At 31.9% G+C, this 24,995-nt stretch overlaps 4 protein-coding genes across 4 annotated transcripts; 3 read left to right on the forward strand and 1 right to left on the reverse strand.

The window, feature by feature from the left end:
* Positions 1–3,068: 3,068 nt before the first annotated feature.
* LOTGIDRAFT_116834 (hypothetical protein) lies at positions 3,069–5,574 on the forward strand (the record flags this gene model as incomplete). The annotated part of the gene is made up of 5 exons (XM_009055738.1): positions 3,069–3,191; positions 3,432–3,522; positions 4,647–4,783; positions 5,168–5,262; positions 5,481–5,574. The coding sequence occupies 5 exons, from the start codon at positions 3,069–3,071 to the stop codon at positions 5,572–5,574; spliced, it is 540 nt and encodes a 179-aa protein (XP_009053986.1).
* LOTGIDRAFT_89155 (hypothetical protein) lies at positions 5,500–8,108 on the forward strand (the record flags this gene model as incomplete). The annotated part of the gene is made up of 3 exons (XM_009055544.1): positions 5,500–5,563; positions 6,257–6,355; positions 7,987–8,108. Coding segments are annotated over 3 exons (285 nt in total), but the record flags the coding sequence as incomplete, so codon positions are not given.
* A 2,958-nt stretch (positions 8,109–11,066) lies between these two features.
* Positions 11,067–14,897, forward strand: LOTGIDRAFT_188753 (hypothetical protein). The gene is made up of 5 exons (XM_009055739.1): positions 11,067–12,338; positions 12,569–12,685; positions 12,971–13,089; positions 13,553–13,655; positions 13,881–14,897. The coding sequence occupies exons 1-5, from the start codon at positions 11,352–11,354 to the stop codon at positions 14,202–14,204; spliced, it is 1,650 nt and encodes a 549-aa protein (XP_009053987.1). The 5' UTR covers positions 11,067–11,351; the 3' UTR covers positions 14,205–14,897.
* A 5,557-nt stretch (positions 14,898–20,454) lies between these two features.
* LOTGIDRAFT_117117 (hypothetical protein) lies at positions 20,455–24,811 on the reverse strand (the record flags this gene model as incomplete). The annotated part of the gene is made up of 5 exons (XM_009055740.1): positions 20,455–20,570; positions 20,986–21,158; positions 21,503–21,584; positions 22,656–22,769; positions 24,619–24,811. The coding sequence occupies 5 exons, from the start codon at positions 24,809–24,811 to the stop codon at positions 20,455–20,457; spliced, it is 678 nt and encodes a 225-aa protein (XP_009053988.1).
* Positions 24,812–24,995: the final 184 nt, after the last annotated feature.

Raw genomic sequence — 24,995 nt, forward strand, 5'->3', positions numbered from 1 at the left:
TTACAATTGAACAAATGATATTGTTATATTAATCAAAGATATTATTTACACAGGTATTTATTTAATTTTATCTCTCTAACTATCTTTATACTACTATATTATATTATTATATTTTATATACTATTAATACTATAATATCTCTATGCACCTGTATGTTATTCTTTATATTTTTTGTGGTTTTTTTTTTTTTTTTGTCTTCAATCGAGCCTTGATTGGAAATGAACTGAAATGGATTCCTACATTTTCCATCTCATTACATTAAAGGGGCATGTGAGAAAAAATCTAGGTAAAAAAAATTATCATCACAAATTTTTAATTTTCAACGCCAAAACTATTTAAAAGATTTACATAAAGTTTTTTTGTTCGTTATGCATTTTGGTAGATCTTAGAAAACCACCATTGGTACTGCCCATTTAGGATCTATGTCTCAATCTTCAATATAATGTGTATTATTGAATCAACGACTCGAGACTCTTCAGAGGAAATCGTGCATAACTGCGACCTATGTTCTGGACTGCATTCCCTGTTTCGAAAGACCCCTTTGTGATGAACAATTCCGTTTCAAGATACTGCGAGTTTTTAATTACATTCAACACACATAGACCATAATATCATGTTCACACAGGAGTACAAATATTGTAATATATTGAAGAAGTATATGATTGTTGGCATTTTTACTTGTGATTTTTATCTGTAATTGACAATAGCTCGTCTTATACCGCAAGGGCTCACCTTCAAATATTGGACTTAAGGTATAATAAAAGTAAGAGAATTAAATGATCAGGATGTCCTTGTCGATGCATTTATTCACCTTTCTACAAAGTTTTGATATAAAAATAATACATCTTGTACACAAATCTCAGATCCGTTATTTCGTCCTCCCAGAGGCAAAGACAGCTCGCATCCGGCTTTATCCGGATTTGGTATTCAGGTGTATTGTAAACGTTGGTTATGTTAATAGATTTTGTATGATTGTGACTGACAATAATCCTACAATGAATTGCCTTTAATTAAACCAATATATAAACTCTCAATTAGTTTTTTTTATCTGTCCAGACACCGGAATATATTTTGTTTATTACTTATTTTATCAGATCACGGAAACCTATTTAAGAACCAATTCTGATTTGACTTCATTACATTTTGTCTAGGTATTTCTTATAAAGATCTCCAAAATGAATCGTCTCTACATTATACTGGTCATGTGGCAGATTTTAAGAATTGAATCCGCAGTTATATGTAAGTTATCATTCATTTATTTATTCATTTATTCATTTATTCATTTATTCATTTATTCATTTATTCATTTATTTATTCATTCATTCATTCAGTTTATTCATTTATTAAAATCACCAGTGGCAACAGAAAAAAATGAAATAAACTTCCATATTTTACAAGAATAATAACCATAAATTTCGAGGATCTAACATCTCGTCCATGGTTCGTCTTTTAGGCATTGATTTAACCCGGATTCTCCGTGCCCATTTGCATCGGCCACGAATGAGGGAATGAGGTAAACCGACTTTCATACGCTACCCAAGATCCCACGAAGTATTGTACAACCGCCTGATACTATATTGTCTTGAGCCCAGTCCTTTTATACGCATTTTGACCATTTGACGTCATTTTACAAAACATTACAGTTATTTTCTAATAATTTCAGCCTCTGTAGAGAATCTTAATGAATTAAGTCGTTATGAAAGATCAGCAAATAACGCTGCAGCTCAAACTAATCTAAACTACAATGTAAGTATAATCTGTAATATTAATGAGATCGGAATGAGATTTTAGTAAGGTATTCGTTTCCTATTTGTGACACCACAAAGTCTATTATATATCGTAACCTTGCTGTTGCAATGAGTTATACAGCAAAGGTTGACTCTGCTTTAGTACACAGATTTGATAATTTGTGTTAAAGGGGCAGGTATTCCAATTTTGGGTGTTGATTTGAGTCTTGAATATGTATAAATAGTTTTCCGAAGTACTAGAAACTCCTTCAAATCTCAAATTAGGATTTTGTCCTTATTTCTATCTACATATGGCAGTCAGATAAAAAGACGACTCGTCTTTGTAACTTTTAAACGCGGATAATTCTGGACACTGGTCAAAATTCGACTGAGAGCTGTGAACACTATTACTGATTGACTTAGCTAAAACTTCCCGTTTCTGAGTCTAAAGTATGTTTGATCTGAATATCTTGTTCAATAATGTTAAACGATAGAGTAATTCTTGTTTTATAATCTTCATTTGCTTATGGCGTTTTCAGTCAGATTTTCCAAATTTGTTCAAATTTTGCTCCAAGCTGGATTTATTTTTATCTATGTGTTACACAGTTTTATTCACATATCACGATCCAAAATTTAGTTTTTATATACATTCCCTTGAAATATGAAGCGTATGTTACAGTTAAACTCTAGTTGTCCAAAGGGCGGGCGTCCATCAATCCGTCACTTGCAATTTCTCGGTTTCAAACTAGACGGTAATTTCTTCGCATATTTAGATAAATTTGGAGAAATAAAAGCATTTAGTTATTATTCGAAAACACCCTTGAAGCCATATTGATGAACATAGTGACCAAACCACACCCTCATTCGTCATATTTCCTCGAGGCCATGGGAATAGAAGTGAGAGAGAGATATTACGTATTCATAACGAAATTCAAAGATTTTTTTTAAAGAATTAACCACAAATGAACCCTATGCAGAGGAATGAAAAAATAGAATTATTTAATATGAGTTAACGCCTATATTCTATACGCGTCCAATTTCAAGCTCGTAAAAACGTAAGAACGTATCATTCTTATCATAAAAAATTAGCCAGAAGTGTTCGCTCTTTCACAGCGCCAAATGCAAATTTGCCGATTCAGCATACGTTCTGGATATGATAATGTTTGGTTTGCTATTTTTCTTTTCTTTTTTTTTTTCACTTTTCGATTATTGCATATTAGCGATGGTAAATAGTTCTCTAATGCAGTCGTAGTATTTTTTAAGTTTTTGTTATTTGTATTATTCGTATATCTTCAGTCTAACTGTAATGCTGACTACAAAGCTCTAACTCCTTCACATTCAATGTGTTTGGTCGATGTTGGTACCGAGGTACCCCTGACACAAGCCGAGAAAGATGGGGCTTTGACTGCTCATAATGACTATAGAAAGAATGTGAGTCCTAAAGCTACCAACATGCAGAAAATGGTGAGTACATTATTTTGAAATGCTAAGTAAAGTCGTGCAGATGGGACAATAACCTGAAACTCCGTGCTAAAAAAATGACTTTAAGGCAAGAACTTCGTACTTATCCCTTTCAAGTTAGAATGTTTAGAATGTCCTGTCAAAATGTCTCTCTCTGTACTATGCCAGGCTATGTAGTAATAATTTATTTTGTACTTTAGGATTTTTATTTTGAGGTTATTTTATTTTACGATTATTTAAAAGGTTTGGGATGATGAGTTGGCAACAATTGCAACAAAATGGGCTCAACAATGCCGAAGTGGTCACGATGCTGGTAAATCAAGGAAGACAATATGTAAGTTCCCTTCTTTTACTGTTTGCGGTGGCTGGTCAGACAGACCGGATATCCGGATCGTATCCCATTGCTCGACAAAAGTTTCTTCTTTTCCAACCCAACCCAAGATTGACACTGTCCTGAAAAAATACCAAATACAGCCAACGAGAGCCCTCGACAGAAAGTCTGTAAACCATAGGATACGATATTTACAGTCTTTGTGTCGATGGTTCTGATTGGCTGCATTCGCAAGCGTACAATCCAATCCAATCGATGTATTCCGTGATACCAGAAAGGTGTTTATTGTAGTCAAGGTATAAGACAAATTTCGTAATAGCTTGACAATGTGAAGATGAAATACATTGTTACAAAGCGTTTACAAAATAATCAATACTATATTCAATAAAAAAAAGTTAATAACCTTGGTATCCAGTCAATGTTTGTTCGTGAAACAGTTAAACAGCTGGACTATTTTATTACCAGATCATGAGTAGTTCAGAAAAAAACCGATAATCTATGCCATCCTATATACCAATACAACCATCTGGACAATGTTTATGTAAAGATATATATTAACTATAGCATCTGAACAAATAAGGATGAAAAAAAGAAGTATATCTATATACTATAGAAACTACACTGCTGTCATCATGGGTAAATGATCAGGCTGTTTCCATCCTTATATAAGATAAAAAAAAATCAGTCATAAAGGGATACACTTGTCTAAACATTTAGTTACCAAACTTATATAGCTCATTTTGAAAAAAATTAGAACTTTCAAGAATTTCAAACCATTTTCCTACTATTCAAAAATGCCATTTTGATTATTCTGGTGATAAAGCCTTATTTCAGCAACCCATTACTCTTTCTAGAATTTCAAACCATTCTCCTAATTTCAAATATGTGACTACAGTTTAATTATGCCACGTTATGTATTGTTGAATTGGAAAGTAAACCTTTAGTTCTGTACTTAGGCTCGTAGGTTAAAGGACATAATATATATTGCATTTCGTTACCATCTAGTACTGCAGTACTCAATTTAGAATGCCAAACCATGGCCCGTTTCGAGGAAAGTAGAGATGTAACAGTGAACGTTTACATACCATTATTAGTTTTTAATCTATTAATTTCCATAGCTTTACAAGATACCTATGTAGGACAGAATATGGCGGCTGGTTACTCTGATCTTAATGCAGCTATTAAAGGTTGGCATGATGAAGTCGTTGATTACCAGTTTGGTGTCGGGTCTATCAACGGTAAAGCCGTTGGACATTACACTCAGGTAGGTATTAACATAAGTCTTGAATGCGAAAATCTACGGAAATTTGGCTGTGTTAGGAAGTTGGGCCACTTGTGTATATGCAAATTGACAGTTAGAAATAAAAAGAAAGGCTGATTTAATGGCAGAAATGTCCTGATTGCAAATTACATTGCCCCCATGTGCTCAAAATGTAAATCGTTGATAATACACAAGTACATAATTAATTTCTTATTGGATGGACAAATTGGGTCATTGGGATCAAGTATGACTATTTGTCCATTATAGATACAGATCAACGGCGGGTGAAAACCAGTCTCTTGTTTATCAGATCGACGTTTACAACCAATGCATCATAACACAGATATGCACCAATTGTTACCAAGGTGGTTTTTTTTTTCATTTCAGGTGGTTCAGCATATGTCGTCAAGAGTCGGCTGTGGTAAAGCTAATTGTCCAAATACCCCTTACGGAACGTATTATATTTGCAACTATGCTACTGGGTAAGTGTTAAACTCACGGAATACAATGTAAGTTTTAAATTCACTCAAAGAGTTTTTATTTGTATATATTAAGAACACTTACAGGTTAAAGGAGCAGTCAGTGTCTGTGGCTCCTATTATATCAGATTATTGGTTTGGTTATGACTCTTTAGAAGAGTTTTTATGTTGCTTAAGATATATTTCATTTCTTATACGTTAAGTTCGATTTCATATTTCAGACAAGGCAGTATTAACTTTCCTTATAAAAATGGCACCAGCAGTTGTTCTGATTGTCCCACTTCCTGTAAAGATAACCTTTGTGGTAAGTTGTAGGTAACATGTACGTTGCTTGTAATAACGTTTAAGGAATAATTGGTGTTGTGGGCTTTAATGGTCTCGATATCCCTCTGTCCATCATGAACAACATAACCAATAGGTTCAATGAAGCTTTTCATGTGATAGCTGTTTAGTGAACAAGAGGACACAAACCATGAATTGTTGAAAAAGTCCACAAAGATGTCTCAATGACTGAGTAAAATGCTTGTTATGCCTCTTTATGCCCTTCTTCGTGGTGACGGGAATGATTTATAATAATTACTATGTAAACAGAAATCATGATCTATGAATTAGAATGAAAATGATATTACATCAAAATTGATTGTAACGTGCATGAAGAGTCAATTAATGACACAGTAGTCAGATAAAACGTAGTTATATTTATGGGAAATGATTTCTGTATGTAAATCTTTCCAAGCTCATATGTTTATGCTTTTGTTTTTGCTGAAAACAATCAAAACTGTCTTTATATTTGTCATTATTTTGTTTATATAAAATAAAGTGTACAGAAACGGAAGCAACGTTAAATTTGTAAAGAAAGCTTCACGTACAGCACGTTGCTCAAATCCTGCTACCTTTTGTGCAAGTGTTTTTTTCCATTAGAAGTTTTCAATATAATCTTGTTCATAAATTTGATATATTAGCAATGTCTGTTTTATATAGCACTTATAAATTATAGATTGTGGAGGTAAATTGTGCTTCAATACTGGTACTTTAGATATCAATACGTGTACTTGTTCATGTCCAAGTCTTTACTCTGGTGACCAATGTCAAACCCGTAAGTGATATTTTTATCTGAATTTCATTGATTTGTATTAGCCTCTGATAGACATACTTTAGAGTTATGAGTCAAAATAATTAGCCACGATGTATTTGGGAGGGGGCATTTTAAACCATGAAAATTATAACGAACGAGCAGACTTTTTTTTAAATATTCTATACTGCCTGATATGTTTCTTTAAAGACCATAATGATATTCAGCTCGATAATTCCAATTCTGTCCTCATTGCACACTGTTGTCTGTCTCTGTCAGGTCAAATAAATTAAGGCGTCACAATGCATTTTCATATATATTTCAGTACAATGCACAAACACGGAAAAATCTTGGTGTAGAAGCAGTTATACTGAAGCTGACTGCACCAAATACAGTAACTTTCCCATTGACTGTAATATGATGTGTGGTGTTTGTCCCTATCGTAAGTATTTGAAATATGAAACACCAATAGAAATAGTTACCATGTCGTTAGAACGTGAAATTGTAATAATAATAATAATAATATAATAATAATAATTATAATAATAAATGAAATAAAATAAATATAATCGTCAGAATTAGGTCCAATACACAAGAACAATGTTAAGTCTAAAAAGCCCGTGCTCTTACAATGAATGAATGAAAAAAAGAGACAAAAAAGAAATTTACAAAATATTTCGATGTACAATTTGTTTAAAAAGTACATGTGTATTAGATGGACAGATTATGTTGCTGTGAAGTAGTAGGCCTACATGAACACAAAAAGATGTGCAGGCTATCACAATAGTTTGTTAGAACATACATATACTTATGCACAAGTATGTATATATCAGATTTAATGTGAATAAGATTTGATTGAAATTCCAATATCTAATTCAGAGAAATCGGAATAGTGCAAATGGAAGCGTCATAATCGTTTACGAAACACATACAAAAGAGAGAAAACAATGCTTTTACTCTGATTTACCTTGGTTCAAGAATTGACTTAGTATATATCAACTTGCCTCTTCATTTTACAGCATGTGATGGAAAACAATGTGAAAATGGTGGAACTTTGGATCAAAACACATGTCAATGTACCTGTAAAGACCCTTACTCTGGTCCAACCTGTACCGAAAGTAAGTTGTAAGGTTATTTGAACAATATCCTTGAAAACGACACTGTTATAATAATTCCATTATTATTGTTCACGACCGCTGCAAGAAAAAATAATGGTATAAAACCTAATCACGCCCAAGCACTTTGTAGTCAATAATCAAAGGCCATAGATTTGTACATGTAACAGACAAAAAGCATTCGAATTGGAACCATAGCGTTTACCTGTTGCGTATGGTTGCGAATAATGTGGGTGGTCATGGGTTCGAAGCTGGTCAACTTTGCGCTTCTCATCCTATCGGAATAGCCTTGATCAACACGACAAAAAGTCTGATCCATTTGGCAATAACATGGTTATAACTCCTTTCTATTCATCATGAACAGTGGGTTGTGATTAGCTATCTATATGCATCAAGGTTTATATTGATATCCGTAACTCATATGATTAAATTTTGTCAGCTAATGTAATAAAAATGACCCATTCTGACGATAAAAAGTTGAAGACAAAGGAAGATTATTTTATGTGAATTTCAATTAAAATCAATACATTGTTTTTGCAGAAGACTGTCCTGGAAAAGAAGAATGGTGGTGTAAAAAATACTACACTGCTGCCGACTGTCCTAAATATTCTAACTTCCCCACTGATTGTAACATCATGTGCGGTGTCTGTCCACCACGTAAGTAGAGTATAATCCTCGATATAATATGTGAATTACTCACTAACATGTACCATTTTTTACTTACTTATTAAAATCTAATATTGTGAATAACTCTTTATATTTCTGAATTTCTCCTTGATATATTATATTTCCGAATTACTTACTGAAATATATTGGTAAATAAATCATTGAAATTAGACATTTGTGAATTACTCAGTAAATTATTATTTTTGTGAATGTACTCACTGAAATATATTTGTAATTTACTCTTTGAATTGTAATATTCGTGAATTACTTACTGAAATTTATGGGTCGTCAAAATTTATGTACAATGTATTCCATGTGATATTTGTATTTTTTGGTTCTAGCATGTGATGGTAAAGAGTGTCTAAATGGCGGAACATTGAACATAGGTACTTGTGAATGCGCCTGTGATATTCCTTTTACTGGTTCTACTTGTGCTGAAAGTAAGTTTTCTCTGACCCAATTCCTTAAATTCTCTCTGTGTTCTAAAGATTGTTTCATCATTTCCTCTGACCTAGGGTGGGCTCATCTCACCGTATCCGTTGCATTCGACATTTTATAAACGCTTTTATTCAGAAATTGATCAATAATGGAAGGTGCAAGAATTCGACCGCTCAAATGGACGATAATAATCAATAATGCTCGAAAGAATATGAGCAATTGATGGTATCTCCTGCTTTCAGTCGTCCATGTACACAGGACAACTAATAATGGACAGCGTTTAATCCATGCGAATGGCTAGCAGTCGTTGAAAGTACATTATGCTCTAAGATGCTATAACCTAAGGTCGACCTGAGCCATTACGTTGAGATCAAAGGATTATAGCACCTAGAAGCAAAGTTTTGCTTTCCATATTATTTTCATCAATTTCAAATGTTTTGCACTGTCATAGTTCTTGAAACTATTAGAATCCATTAGTGCTGGCCATTCCTCTCTTTGTTATTCTCAAGGATATTAAGATGAGTTTCAACCAAGATTTGCTGCTTATTTTTCATATGAACCAACCGATATCAAAGCTAGATACATCTGTAAATCATGGGTGCTCACTACTAATTCGAACAACGAATTGAATATTATAGGCAAATCAATCAACGTTTACATTTTTATAAAAGGTGTTTCCACTGTCGTCCTTGAATATCTGTATTTAACGAGATGTTTCATACATTTTATTAGCTTTGTCTTATTTTCAGAGGACTGTAGTGTTGGTCAAGAACCGTGGTGTGCTAGTCAAAATCAGGCAGATTGTATAAAATTTAGTAACTTCCCATCTGATTGTAATATTCTGTGTGGTGTATGTCCCTAAGGTATTTATTTATTTATTTATTTATTTATTTATTTAGATTAATTTAATTTGGAAGAGAAATAATTTCATCTGATATATATTTGTGCATGGAAAAGTTACTAGACACCGAATAAGATGGTCGTTAGATAAGCCTAATTGACGAATAGAAAGAAGTAGGACGTAACTCTGTTTTATTCCATTTCGTTCCATATTTGTTTCATCATTGTTTTGCTCATATATTTTCAGATATGCAGATATTTTGAACGGAATTGGAAAAAGCCGCTAATAACGTCGGTAAAAAATATCCCAATGGTACAAAATAAATAAACATAGCAAAAACGTCTTTTTCTTGATTTAAACTAATATGCCTTATGTGGAAGTAATTATATGCACCAGCTTAAAAGCAATAAGAATTGTTAACTTGTGCATTGCAATCATATTTTCTATAGGATTCTTTAACAATTTATCTATTTGTCAGACTTGTTCAGTTTCCTTATTTTTATTGTCAAATTAAGCATGCTTAATGATTAATTGGTGTTTCTAATCTATGTCATTATGTTCTTATTGCATATAATTAATAAGTTTTAAAGTTTTCATTAATGTCCATGTAAGCCTATGTAGGCTACAGTCTGGATAAACAAAAGAAGACTTTTTGACCTTTCTTGATTGGTCACTCATTGGAATTCTGCATGCAATTCTCTTCTAATTTAGCTAATTATTAATTAATTATGAACATGAGACAAACTGGTATTTTTCCAAGTCATAAGAACACCTACATTTTCTAATCATATAGCCTAAGTATTAGGCCTAGCATTTTCATTTTCATAAATGGAAATAAGGGAACCCATCTGTAAATTGGCTAAACGTAAACATTGGATAGTTATTTCCCATGGCGCCTGATCCATCGGTATACTTAAAATGATAGAAAAGACAGTGTTTGACTCTACAAAAAAAAAAGTATTTTAAAAGCTTCAACTGGGATTCGAACCCACGGCCTTAAAGTTGACGAGCAAGCGCTAAAACCACTAGGTCACCGAGACCCCAGGGTTATGAGTTGGGATTAAATGGACCTTTTTGAGCTGATCAAAATTTGTTTTCTAAAGAGCCGTGTGGAATGGATAATCAATAGAGGTTTTTTAGAGGCTTATAGAATTATAACTGACACCCAAACATTTTGCATCATAGTCACGTAATTATGAAGTCATTGCATCGACTATGTGTCAAGTCATTATAAAAGTGTGTCGTTAAAAGCGAAACAGTAGGCTAATTAATATTTATTTTGTTTCAGTAAGTCGTGTGCTGGTAAAAAAAAAAACAAAGAAAAGAAGGCGATAATATTTATAAAATATCTCCAATTTTATTTGACTGCATTTTAATAACCTTGTTGATAAGTGGTTTTTTTTAAAACTTAAACGAGACGCAAAAGCTCCAAAAGTAAAGTGGCGTTCCCCCTCGGGACAGAAAAATGAAAAATTTATTCTACTTTTCACTGCCAAAATCGACTTAGTTGCATTCTCCGCCTTCCAAGAAAAATTTTACTGCCCCCCTGATCCCCCGACGCGACTATAGTACTCTTTATAAGCCAAAAGGTGTGACGAGATACAAAATTTCACACAATCAAGTGGAATTATCAACCGACACCACTCAACAATAGGCCGACTAAAAACACTTTCCATTTCTATTTTTCATTTAGAAATAGAAGTTGCTTAGTATCATGCAATATCACTAATTTCTATCAGTATCACCAGCAACAACTGACATTGGATTGATTATGCAATACCAATTTCCAGTAATTGTGCAATAAAGGGAATAAGGTCGATACAAGACACTGTAACACTAGCAATCACCGTGAAATTAACCTAGACCGGCTGTTTTCACTTTACAGAAATTTGTTGAGAGTTACGCCCCTTGTGCAGTTTTCAGATTTTGGAGATCAGAGGAGGTTGTCCATGCTTTCAAGATGGCGTCGCAATGGCCTGAAATTTCAACAGCAAGGAAAGAAAAGAGAAAAGAACTCACTCTTCAAGGATCTGAAATCAGTGAACGAATAGAAAATGAGGGTCTTCCTAAAGAATTGTTTAAACTTAATCTTAATTATCTGGTGATTAGTAAAACTAGTCTTGTGGAGCTCTCTGACTCCATAAGCAAAATATCAGATTTGATGAGATTATGTTTACCAAACAACAAATTGAAGTCGTTGCCTGCATCAATTGGATCGCTAACAAAATTGAAACTGTTGGATTTATCAAACAATGAACTGGAATGTCTTCCAGATGAATTGAACACTCTATTAAGTTTGGGAACATTGAATCTGAGTGTCAACAAGCTAACTAAACTTCCTGCCATAGAGGGTCTGACAGCTTTAACCACATTTGATGTTTCTTACAACCAGTTAGAATATCTTCCAGATGGTATGTGTGAGAATCATGATTATCTGACAGAAATTAAAGCCAGCCATAACAATCTGGTTGAACTACCTGATGGATTAAATAATTTGGCAAGATTGTCAACCTTAGATGTCGCTGACAATAAATTAAAAGATATCCCATTTACACTCTGTGAATGTTCTAAATTAAAGGAGTTTATTGGAAAAGGTAATACTATTACTGAGAGAAGATTGTCCAAAATGGTTGAACAAGGTCAAATGAAGGGAATGATGAGTTATCTATCTACTGAACTCCAGAAAAAACGTGCATTGGAGAGTAAAGGAGAAAAGAAACCAAAGCCTAAGAAAAAAAAGAAAGCTAAAGTAGATGATGATGATGTAGAAGAGTTGACTAAAGATATGATAAATATTTTACATTTTCCAATCTCAGAAGAAAATGGTATCACAGTTTCTGTTCAAGTTCCTGTCATCACTGTTCGGCCATTTATAGTTTGTTGTATTGTACGCAAATTGAATTTCAAAAAGTCTTTGGCAATGTTCAAACATTTCATTACTTTACAAGTAAGTTCAAATAGAAGTTAGAAAAATGGTACTGTTTAACATTTGACTAAATCAAAAGATTTTAAAGAAAGAAAGCAGAATAACTTTTAAAAGCTTGCATAACTTGCTATCAGTAATTAATTTTTCATGTCACTTTTCAAAATTCAAATCTTATATTTTAGAGCTTCCAACTGGTTTTTAGAATTATAATATCTTGAAATATAAGATTCACCCTCATCATTTTTTTGCAGACAAAACTTCATGACACAATTTGTGAACAAAGACAAGTAGCAACAATTGCAACACATGAATTAAAATCTATCAAGGGGCCACTGACTTATACAGCAGAGTTTCCTGATTTATTAAAGGTAAGTGAGCAAAATCTTCTTTTCTTGCAATTTTTTTATTTTCTAAATATAGCAGGGTTCCAAGGAATGACAAGTCTTCATTTTAACACGGTTAATTCAGGACACACATGAATTTGAACACCATTACTGATTATCTTAGCTTGAAAATTATTTCCATGTCTTAGACCAAGGTTGGATTGGTCAAACGCATGGCGAATCTGTCCCTTTAAAGTATTTGCTTTCAAAAAAATTTAAATACATGTGTATACTCTTTTTAATATTACATTAATTGTTTGAATGTTTTAGATAACTCCTTTATTTAAATTGAAAGAAGTAACAGCTAAGAAATTGGTCACCAACTTATTTGAAGATGCAGAAGCTTTGAGAAAAGAGAAAAAGAGAAGTACTATAAGTGGAATACACAAGTAAGTGAATAAATGCTCATTGCACATGTAGTAAAGGATCTATCTTTCTGAACTCAATTTGGAAAAAATTTTAATAGACTTTCATTTTGTTTTTATTTTTTAAGCACCTACAGGTTTCCATCTTCACAATGTCAAGCTATTACAAACCTCATTTTATACCTTTCTTGTCTTCCAGCAGTGTATAATTGCAGCAATTTGATAATGATTGGATTGTACATAACGAATACAGCCAATCAGAGACCTCGATTAATGGCTGTAAACAGTAAGTTATGATGTTTGCCGTGGCCGTGGGCTATGATTGGCTGTATTTGCTAGTGTAAATCTTAATCCAGTCAAATCATTGCATAAGTGATACAAGAAAGGTAGCTATAAGACGACGTTCATGATAGCTCGACGATAAGATGACAGGTCGTACATGTCATACATTAGTGCTCTTTTTCATTAATTCAAATTTTGTTTCAAGATATTTAGAATTATTGAAAGATAAAGTACAGTATCCATGTTTAAAAGATGCTGAAGATAATGTGATTTCCTTTCCACCAATCACAAATAGTGACAAAACAAAGGTTAGTAAAACTCTTCCACACCACTGTCCTGGTGAGGACTTTATGACAGAAACACTGGTTGTCAGTATGAGTAAATATAAGATGAGATTTTTGCCAGATCATGGATCAAATTGGACAACAATGCATCATATTGATTAAGTTGATTGAGGTTTGTGGAACTTAAGTTATTGTCTTGATTTATTGCAGTACATGTTCAGGTTTTTTTCATATTTTTTTTGTCCTTAGATTAGCAGTGATACAACAGATATCTTAATTGAAGTAACCAGCTCGACAAATCTGGATTCTTGTAAAAAAGTTATGGACGAACTATTAAGAGAGATGTTAAAAATGGGTGTTGGGTGTTCGGAAGATGAGGAACCACCTAGTTCTAAGGAAGAAGCAACAGAGGAAGATGGAGCTGAGCCTGAAGCCACGCCTAAAATTCCCAAAAATCATCATTTAGTTGTAGAGCAAGTTAAAATCGTTGATCATGAAGGGAGTTTAAAAGTTGTATATCCATCAAGAACTGATTTATTAAATCCACAATATAAAGTTATACGTAACTTTTAAATACATTTTAAATGTGATTTCATGTGGAAGCTTTTATTTATGAGTAATAATTTGGTGAAAAAGATTAGAAAAATAATTTTATATAATTTTTTGAAAAATTGGATTTTCCCACTATGTAATCAAAACTAAAATTTTCATCATTTCAAATTCCTTCAGAGTCGATCTCTGCTGCATTGCTGTAATCAGTATTAAAGGGATTGTGAGGAGATTTTCTGAAATTTGATGTGTATTGGAGACACTGATAGCATCAATTTGCTATTATTCGATAACATCATGAAACAAAATATGCTTTCACATAGTTTTAGTGGAATTGCAGGTACCACAGGCATATGATTGGAAATTGGAATTGTGTAAATTGATGCTATCAGTGTCCTGAATACCCTTGGTAAATATAGAGAACCTTGTACCAATCCCTTTAAGTAATAATGTAATTCCCAAAATTATCATTTCAAGTGTAAATTATACCTACAATTAATCATGTATGTAATGGAGATACGGATCCTGAGTCTGGCAGAATGTCTCAGAATAATTAACTTACTCTGGACATCTCCTGTAGTTTGAACTCTATGACAAATCTTTGAGTGACTCTCACACCATAGTGATCACCACTTGTGTATTGTTGCAAATGAACACTTTTGTGTTGTGGTAATTGCTATGGTGTGAGAGCACCTTTACATAATTTAAATGAAATATTTGTTATCTATATTGTTTGTTAATGATTGTTTTTTTTTTCATTTAAGAAAGAGTGCTAGTAAATGCCAAGTAAATTATATTCAAGCACTCATTTATTGCTGGGTCCCTCTTTTAGAAAAAAACAATTTTAACTTTCAGATGTTTTCAAAATTCTATCGTTAATATATTCATTGATAAATATTTCAGGTTGCCTTTTCAATGGAATAAAATGTATTTCTAAATCTTTTTACATATTGAAATTGACAATAAAGTAATATTGATAAAGGTTGTTATATTCAATTTTATCAGTTATATCCATTAAATGGGCTTGGATCATTCGGTACAGAAGTTTTGCCAAGAACCAGAAAGTGGATCCAAGTGGTCTTTTCTTTGTCTTATCCCATAAGGGCAGTTCTACTAGAATTAATGTACGTAAATTGCATAATTCCTACAGTATGCCCACATTATAATGTGGTTGTATATTGTCGTCCCTGTCAGTCCAGAATTAGATTGTGAACACAATAGGAGAGACTACATTTTGGTGAGATCATTAATAATGAGATCTTGGAAGTCCGAATTTGATGATTTTTTGACTAACGGTTTTGGAGTTATTGCCCCTGACTTATGAAAAACGTGTCAACCTTTCTTTATGAATACAATAGAGACTACAGTTTTCATCCGTTTGAAATGAAACTTGGTATGATCATTTATAATGATGAGATCTTGGACCAGTTCAAATATGACGATTTTTCAATGAACGGAGTGGGCGTATCTTGGTAGGCAACCACTTGTTAACTTTCTAACGCGGATAATTCTGGACATACATGGATTTGAAAGCTCAAATTTCGACGGTGAACTGTGAACACTATTACTGATTGGCTAAGCTTAAAAATGAAATGGTGTACTTGTTCCTTTAAAGGAAAATGCCTCATACACCAAAACTTTTACGTCATTTTAAATTATGCCTGGTAATACATAAATATGTTTGTAAATACCAAGCCTTTGAATATTATTGATGTTAGATATTGATTCATTCTCTAATGAGATTGAAGAAAACAAAATGGTTTATTTGTTTGTATTTACTGAACAGGGCCTCTTGAGACTGTTTTGAATGGAGGAATATAAAATTATATTCTACAAAAAATGTTTATTCATTTAAATCACTGATTCATTCATGTAGAGAAAACATAATTCATCCATCACAATTTGTATACACTTCTTTATACAGAAGGAAATAGGGTTGTTTAGACAGAGAAAAGAACAGATGTAAAATCAATTGATCAATATGAGAAAATGGTCATTGAAGTATCTTTTATATTAACTAGTCTTTGTGTCTAATCAGGTGTTCACCTATTGACCATAATTATATCTTACACATTAATTAGAGTGATAAATTAGTTATAATTCTCCCTTCATTAATGATTCTTTCCATTGTTTGATAAGATAGCAACAAAGGTAAAAAGAAAAGGCAAAAGACATGATCTCACTTGTCTTCTATACTTTGTTAATACCCATTAATAATAGGGGATTGTGTTGTCAAATGGCAGCTTAGAAATTCACCACAAAAAAAATATTATCTACTAAAGTGACAAACCTTGGCTATGTCTTATTTTAATTGTAGACAACTTTGAAGTCAGATTTTTAGCCTGAAAAGTGATAGCTGATATTTTCCATTGAGTGAAAGTGAAAAATTTGACAACTCTGTCCAATTCATTCATACACAAAGGGGCCCAAATTTGGAAAGATGCAGAGAATATATAAATCGGAAAGGAATCCTTTCATCAATGCCTGATTTGGACCAATGCCTGAAAATATACTGATAGCCATGCTTGGTCTCAATTGTTATGCATTCAGTTTCATTTAGTCCTGTGATATGGCTTAAGGCCCCTATACATTAAGATGAAATGAAATGTGCCCACTTGTATTCAATGAGCACAGCAACATATTAAAAAGAAAAATTCTGCATAACAACATTTATTTGTCAAAGCACTGCTGGACTGTGGACATAAAAACAATTACACAAACTAAATGGACGGAAAATGAGCAAATAATATTTCAAGTGCATTATATCTTAACTATCAATGCATTATAATTTTAAAAGGTTTATACACTTGTTACTTTTTAGGCTTTGCTCAAACTAGATCGTTACACCATATATTTTTTTTAAAAGTTCTTCAGAACTGATATAAAATTTTGGACTCTCATTAACCAAGTTCCAGTGGAAAATGTAGATTTTCTGTCTTTTAAGTGACCTGCGCATAGGCCAAGATCAAAAGGAACAATAAATACTAATGCAAAAGTGAGCAAACATCCATTCACTATTTAGTAATACTAAACAGAATGTCCATAACTATTGAAGAATTGAATATCTCCGGCATAGACGACTGATTGATGGATATATGCTTGTGTAAGCACCTTTATCCTCAAAGATAATATATAGGCATATATGTAAACAAGTTTTTCCAAAAGAGCTGATATGACACTGATATACAACGGTTTATAATTTATCACCAATAATCATTTTTCTGTGCTTATTACACAATTTCTGATCATGTTCTGAAAACAAACATGGCGTGTAAATTTATATCAATGATTTCCCTTTTGATTTCAGAAGAATTGCTATCCACAAGCATGACAAATATGCAATAGAACAATTAACAAATAATTGAATGAAATACAATTAATTACAATTAAATTGGAATTGTAAATACCTGTAAAACCATCAAATTAATTGGAAATAAAATATAAATATTTCATAATAGTAAGGAGATCAATGGAATTGTTTCTAAAACATGTAAACATTTAATATTCAATCATTCTTTACCAGTACAATGAAAAATTAGGTCCACATAAGCAAATATTACAGAGGCATTGTTCTTACATGACCTATTTTAGTGAACTTGTTCTCAGAACAAACATTTTAAGGACAGAATGAGAATATTCAGCACATAAAAATATCTACCGGACAAAGTTTACACCAAGCTCTGATAACAAGCTTGTAGATTCATTAGAGTGCATTTATCCCAAAATAATAATAAATTCTTAGCCGAGACAAGGTTTAGATTCATAGGATGTGAAGAGAAAATAGTGAAATAAATCAACACTCCAAAACGTGTTTAAGAATTTTCAAAAATCATTTTATATTTAGAGCAACACAAATAAAAGAAAAAATCAGAATATAGTTACAAGCTTGGAATTTAACTCCTTGCTTACTGTAAAATGTTGCTGAAGTAGGGTGAACCAAATGAAACAGTGGGCTTATGAAAATGTTGATATATTATGTAAGGCATGGACGGGTGATCATATATATTATACATTACAAACAATACATAGTGCAAATAAAAAATAAATATTTTTGCATCTACGTGTCTATCAAAATAAACAATATTTGAGCAAAGCAACAGGATATCAAAATATTAGTTTTTAAATTATGAAGGATTTTTGTTTGGGTGTCTTTATACTGCAAATTTAGTGATCTATATAATCATTCAAAATAAAGGAAAACAAGTCAAATTTTTGAAAAATATCCATGATGGAATCTTTTCACAAAATCTAACAAGAAACCACTGTAAAGAGCAAGTTTCGTTTGGAATTGTGTTCACTTTATAGACTGGAATGTGTACAGAATGTGATAATTCATAAATATATCATCTAAAATACACTTATATAACATTGCACTACAAACATACACAATATAACATACACAGCAAAATTATTTCTCATTTTACTCAATTTAGAGTGAGCTCGTTTCATCAATTTAAGATCAATTTTGTCAAGAGTGAAAGAGTCCAAAATATCTTTCTAGTAAGAGTTACAGATAACTTGTGGCTACAAATGATATAATTTGATGACAGCATCTCTTGTCAAAATTTCATTCTAGTAAGTGATAGAGATAGTTTGCTTCTACAGCAACAATTTAATGGTATGTCTGACTTATAACAGGTCAGGAGGGGATTATGAGGCTATCAGAGTCAATGTTTGAAATGGAAAAGAAAAGTTTTAACACTACTTATGTACAATATAATTATATAAATATAGCAATTATTTACAACTTTCTACATGCTATTATTTTGATCAGTTGAAATTATTGAAATGTCAATTATAAATTGCTAAAACTTTTTTTTCAAAATAGAATCAGATCACATCAATAGGACTGGAATTTTCAAACTAAACAATAGTCAGTTAGGTTCTTCATATATCTGAGAAGTCGTTATCAATATCATTGAAAGGTATACTACCCTTTAAGATAACCAAAAAAAATGAATTTTTTTTAACTTGGCCAAAATGAGTCTTTGTTCATCAGTGGACAGAATCCCTTTTAACTAGTAATACAATAAATCCATAAAACTAAGTAATAATTCATTATTCAATGATTATTTAGTTTCATATAGAGATTCTATTCTTTAGTCATGGTACCTGTAAGTCCAGCTGATGAATATATACACTTATTTACCAAGTTTGAGACTTCAAATTTCATATCCATTTTAAGTGGTAGAGTCCCCTTAACTAGAACCTTTATTCAAATCTACAGTCCTGTTGTCAGAAACATGACACATTGAAAGTAATTAAAAAATATAGAACACTAAGATCTCTGATTGGTCAAACTTGTGCAGTCAGTATTAAATCAACTAATCAGATTTTGTGAAAATAATCATATACAAGAATTACAAATTTTCTTATGAGCAAAAAAATTTCAATAACAGCATGGCTGTCATAGATTGTTTTAGTTCCTGATGTTGATGGTTCTAAGAATAAAATCTTAATATATATTCCAACAAAAAAATCTAAATTTTGATACTAAGTTATCAAGCTGAAAATTTCCATACTCTAGTCTAAATGTTTTTGTTCACATCTTTCAATAATGAAGAATGAATTAAATTTTGCAACAGTTTTGATTTTAATTTGGCGCTCTTCTTTCAGGCATCACAAAAGAAGAAAATAGAAAAAAAAGTTTGGAGTTTAAATATAAGTGGAATACTTTGATTAGATGTTAAAGAATTTAAAAACACAAAATAACATTTAGATAAAATAAAGTTAATGAAAATAAATAAATCCTGGAATTATTGGAAATAAATTAGTGGTACAACATAGAATAAAAAAAAAACTTAATATAAACATCCCATAAAATAAATAGATGGATTTCTTAAGAAAAAAATTCTTTTGGAATGCATTTAAATTAGTGGTAGAAAATTTTTATATTTTCTTACTTTCTGCCAAATTTGATCAAAGTCCCACATACATTGTCAGATCTTTCTATATAGAAAAACACTGTCATTAAACATAAGAGCAACCATGACCTATTTGGAATCTTTTGGTCACTGGGTCAGAGAATTTTTTTCGATTTTCTATAAAGTTTTGTGTCAAATTAAACGAAAAATGGCAGTCAGTTCAAAATCAAGAAAATTTGACTACATAGAGTCCCATAATAAATCAAAATAAAATTGACGAAAAATATCGTAAGTGAATTACTAATTATCAATTAGTAATATGATATAGGTAGGAGTTGGTGTCAATTTACATTGAAATGACAAATAGACTGGTCTTCAACCCATTAGATTGACATGCCCTACCCAATAGATCACATTGTACCACCATTATAAGCGTAATCAGCCTTGTTATGCATGATTAATTTATCATCCACAAAGTAAAAACTGTCTGATCTTGTTTCATACGGGTGATCAATCATATCTTTAACTGAAAAGGACAAAACATAAATTGGTATGAAAGACTATTCTCATGGCTCATCTGATAATGAAGGTAGGTAGATGACAAGTTAAGATGGTATCATCATCAAAAAATTTGGACTTTGGACTTTTGAAGAGGCCCCATAACTTAAATATAGGGATAAAAAAAATGTCTGTGGAGAGTAAAATCCGAAAATCCGGACTTCTAAAGCTTTAACCTTTTGCACACAAAAAATAAATTGTGGCCATTTCCCATCAATAGCCTATTCTTATGTTAGTCTGCGGTAAGGGATTCTTTAGTATTCTTGTAATATGTTTTGCAATAATTTATAATGTTGTCATCATCATTTAGATGGCTTCATCAATGGCTCAGACAATGCTGTAAAAATGTGCCATTTAAATCTTTTATAAAGAATTTAACTTACTTTCTTCTGCTGACAGAGTAGGGAATTCATAAATATGTTCTACAGTATTACGACTATGTGGGATACAAAAACCAAATTCAAAATCAAAACATTTGAGCATTCTTTCTCTAAAATAATGTTTTTCCACCATTCGAAATTTATTCACTGGCTTGTCACCAACTATAAATTCAACACTGAAATACAAAACAAACAAATGATACAAACCATGCTTTTGTAATGTTACTGGAAATCTAGCCATAAAATTTCTATTTCTGGTATTGGATCTTTTGTTGTTGTTAATTTACAAACTCTATCTTCAAGTCCAGCTTCAAAATTCATATCCTATACTACTCTCTGACCTAGTAAGACTTTGCAATTGATATTTCAATTCATAAGAATGAACAAAGCTTTGCATTTGCCACAGATTGTGTTAATGACAACAGCAGTGAGCAATGAGGAAAATTCTATTTCTTTAACCAACAATGAACATCAATATCTATAATCCAACTGAACTTACAAAAATAAACAAAATACTTACGTAGCTCCCACAGTCTTTAGTTTAAGAAATTGAGATGTAAATTGATATCGTACGAATCTTCCTGCATTAGGATCAGCATCATCTATATATTGATCATTGTCATCATCATCATCTTCAAAACAGATAATCATTTCATTAATATTCTTTTATACAATATCGTAATCATTATAACTTAATTATTTACAAATTTTTTAGCACACAGAAATTTTTGCTTAGGATTTATTAGAGACAAATTTACCATATCAAGGGTTCATTTTGCTCCAAACACCATTTTAAAAGACTTCATAGTATAACATTACTTCATAAGATTTAACAAATAATATAATAATAGTGCCAGCTTCAATCTGTTAATGAACTATTATTGTAATCTACAAACTGTTACTTGTATTATAAAGATAACAAAGAAATCAATAATCCTATTTGTCTTTCAGATAATCATGTATATAACTATCACCTTATTGGATCATTATTGTCCATGCCTGGGTTTATTGTGTAATCCATAATACACACATAATTTCATAAACATTATTTGTTACAACAGGTTGTTCTTTTGTTTACAGGTCAAAATTATCATAAGACCGAAACATCTGCCTCTATACCAGCCTCTTATAGCTATGACAGAAAAATTATGCCCTGTTTTATGGGATGCTGACAACACCCCCTTACACCATTTATGTCACGTTTGTGATCCTATCAAAGTTTTTTTTAACAAAACTAATTTCTCGTCGGCTAAGCTTATATAAAACTGCACAAGTTGTCTAAAGTACAAGGTTCACAGAGTCACATGATACTACCAAAATGGTGATGGCCAACACGAATGTAGAGTCACCGGAGAGGTAATTTAATAATATGTTGTAGGTGGAAAATCCCCATCAAACAGGCTTTAGTTTTTCTGCCTCTACACTAGCCGATAACCGTCAATTTATTTATTAGAGGCTGACTAGTGGCAGATGTTTCAGACTAAATTATCATGTGCTTTTCTATTTCCATATAGAAAGTTTAATGTGATTATGTGTGGCCATAAATGTGATGAAAAGTTAAATTGATTTTTGTCTAACAAGTTTTTTTTTTAACACAACCTGCATGTCAATTATCTTAAATATAAAACTGAATATTGAAAATAACGCCCATAGTGAGTAATAAAAATGTATACCTGAGGGAGGAGGTTTGGCGACTTCAAATAAAACTGTGTTGCTATCCAAATCACGTAGTTTAAACCGGGTAAAATCTATACCATAAACATTAGCTTCAGGTGGACATAGATATTCTACGATATAAAATAGTTTCATTAATTATTCAGATTAATATTGTCAACATTTTATTACAATGTGAATAATTTCATATGACCTCTAGCAACAACAGAACTAAGAATTGATGAGCACTGAGTAGTAATATCTTTACACAATTTCATTACATTCTGCCAGTCTGGATCCAGAGCTGGTCTCAGATCTATAATTTGGATCCCCTCTTTGTGTTCTTGATTTTGGAACATCTAAAGTAATGGTACCGTAATCAATTAATTTGGCTAATTTAATAGCTATAGATGTATTTTCACTTTGAAAAATCTTATGGTAATGTCTCACGTAACATTTATTTTCTATGTAAATTCAAAATGTTGTCACATAAAAGAAATCCATTGTTATTGTCTCTTCATGATTATAATTCATTGTAATAAAATTAGTTCTTGTATATGAATATGCTTTCTGATCATATATTATATTTGCAAATGAGTTGACTCATCATTTATTGCAGACAACTGTCTTTTTTAGACAGTTCTCCAACAAAATTTTGTTGTAATCATCAGACTACCAGTAGCGTAAAAAACCTGCAGCGTAGTGTAGTAACTTTTTAGACAGAATACCATCCCACAGCTTGTTATAAAGTTCTGAACTATCATCCTTTACATAATAAACATAAGAAATGATAGAAGATATCTATTATGAAATAAAAAGCTGTGGAAATAAAACGAGCGAGATTGATTGCCTTGCCAAGAGATCAGAAATTACAGCAGATTCATACTGTCATTATCATTCATTATTGATATTAAGTAATGGAGTCACGCTAGGTTAGATAATGACAATTTATACCAAGACCAGGTGCAATCTTGTCTTTAAGGAAAAACCTGCTTTAAAATTCAAAGAGAATAACAGTTGATTTAAAATATGGATGGTTTAAGAATTTTACGTTCATTAGTCCAGAGTTATCAAGGAATCAAGGCAAAACACCTGCATCAAGAAAGTCCTTCAACATTTCAAAGTTCATCACAGGCCTATAATAATTTGATCTCTAGTGGAATAGTGACCTATTAATAATTAATTTCAGTTTACAGTAATGCAGTCATGTATCCATTAGTAACAATTTTTCTTGGTTTCAAAGTTCCAGTACCGGTACTAAAAGTCCAAGTACATAAGCTTTGAAGATGTGTTATTCAGCTTATATCTTATCTGTAGCACTGGTACAAGTCAAAACCAACTTGAACAACCATAAATGAGTTCAATTTTATAACTGACACTACTGGCATGATTATGACAATGGAATGATCGATGATCAGCTTGTAAAGAAAATGGAATAACAATTGTGTGACGATGTCACATTGAAATTGTCCTTGTAAGTAACCACCATAGTTATTTAGTTGTAAATTTTATAAATTATAAATGTAACAAATTATTACAAAAATAATATATCAAAAACAATGGTGGCTCATGTAGAGATCATTTTGAGTTTGAACCATTCTGGTTTGGTGATAAGTAGGCTGCTAGTAGGCCTATAATACATGATACAACCAAACCCTTGGCCTTTGCTTAAATTTATTATAGGCTATGATCATAATATGATGCATTACATTATTTTTTAATATGAATATTCTAAAAAGCCCCTTAAAATAAGCTATGCTATGATGAGGCAAACCACCCCAGTCCTCAGATTATAAATATAAGCTTATTAATAGTCACCCAGGAAATAATATCAATGAGAAACTCTAGCCTATACACAATATTCATCCATTCATAATAAAGCCTTAGAAAAGGATCATGACACTTATGATTCATTCTGTTATTGAGTAATCCATTCATTGATTCGTCTCCCTACTATAACTGAGAAGAGCTAAACATACTTACTTTCAGTAACAGAATTTAATCTGAGAACATCTTCAGGTGTGACAAAATCTTTCCTCAGCAAATCTGCTTCGTACACTATATCTTTGGGATCCGTCTGTTTTGACTTAGCCTGCCGAGATAAAAATCCACCTTGTTTCTTTTTACCTGCGCTTGTTGTTGACGCAGCAGCTGATGAGCGAACGTCTGAACTCATGTTTTTTCTCAATTTGTTTCAAAAAGGCACACAAATAAAATAAAAACTTATCCAAACGTCATGTATGTATATAAAACTATAAGGGCATAGCTCCAACCGAAGCGTTTGAGATTTTATAATGGTCTAAATCTACACTTTTAACAGTCAGGGTCTGCTCGCACCTTTCATCAAATACGCAATGGCG

This window comes from Lottia gigantea (assembly GCF_000327385.1).
Source record: "Lottia gigantea unplaced genomic scaffold LOTGIsca_25, whole genome shotgun sequence".
Lineage (NCBI taxonomy): Eukaryota > Metazoa > Mollusca > Gastropoda > Lottiidae > Lottia > Lottia gigantea.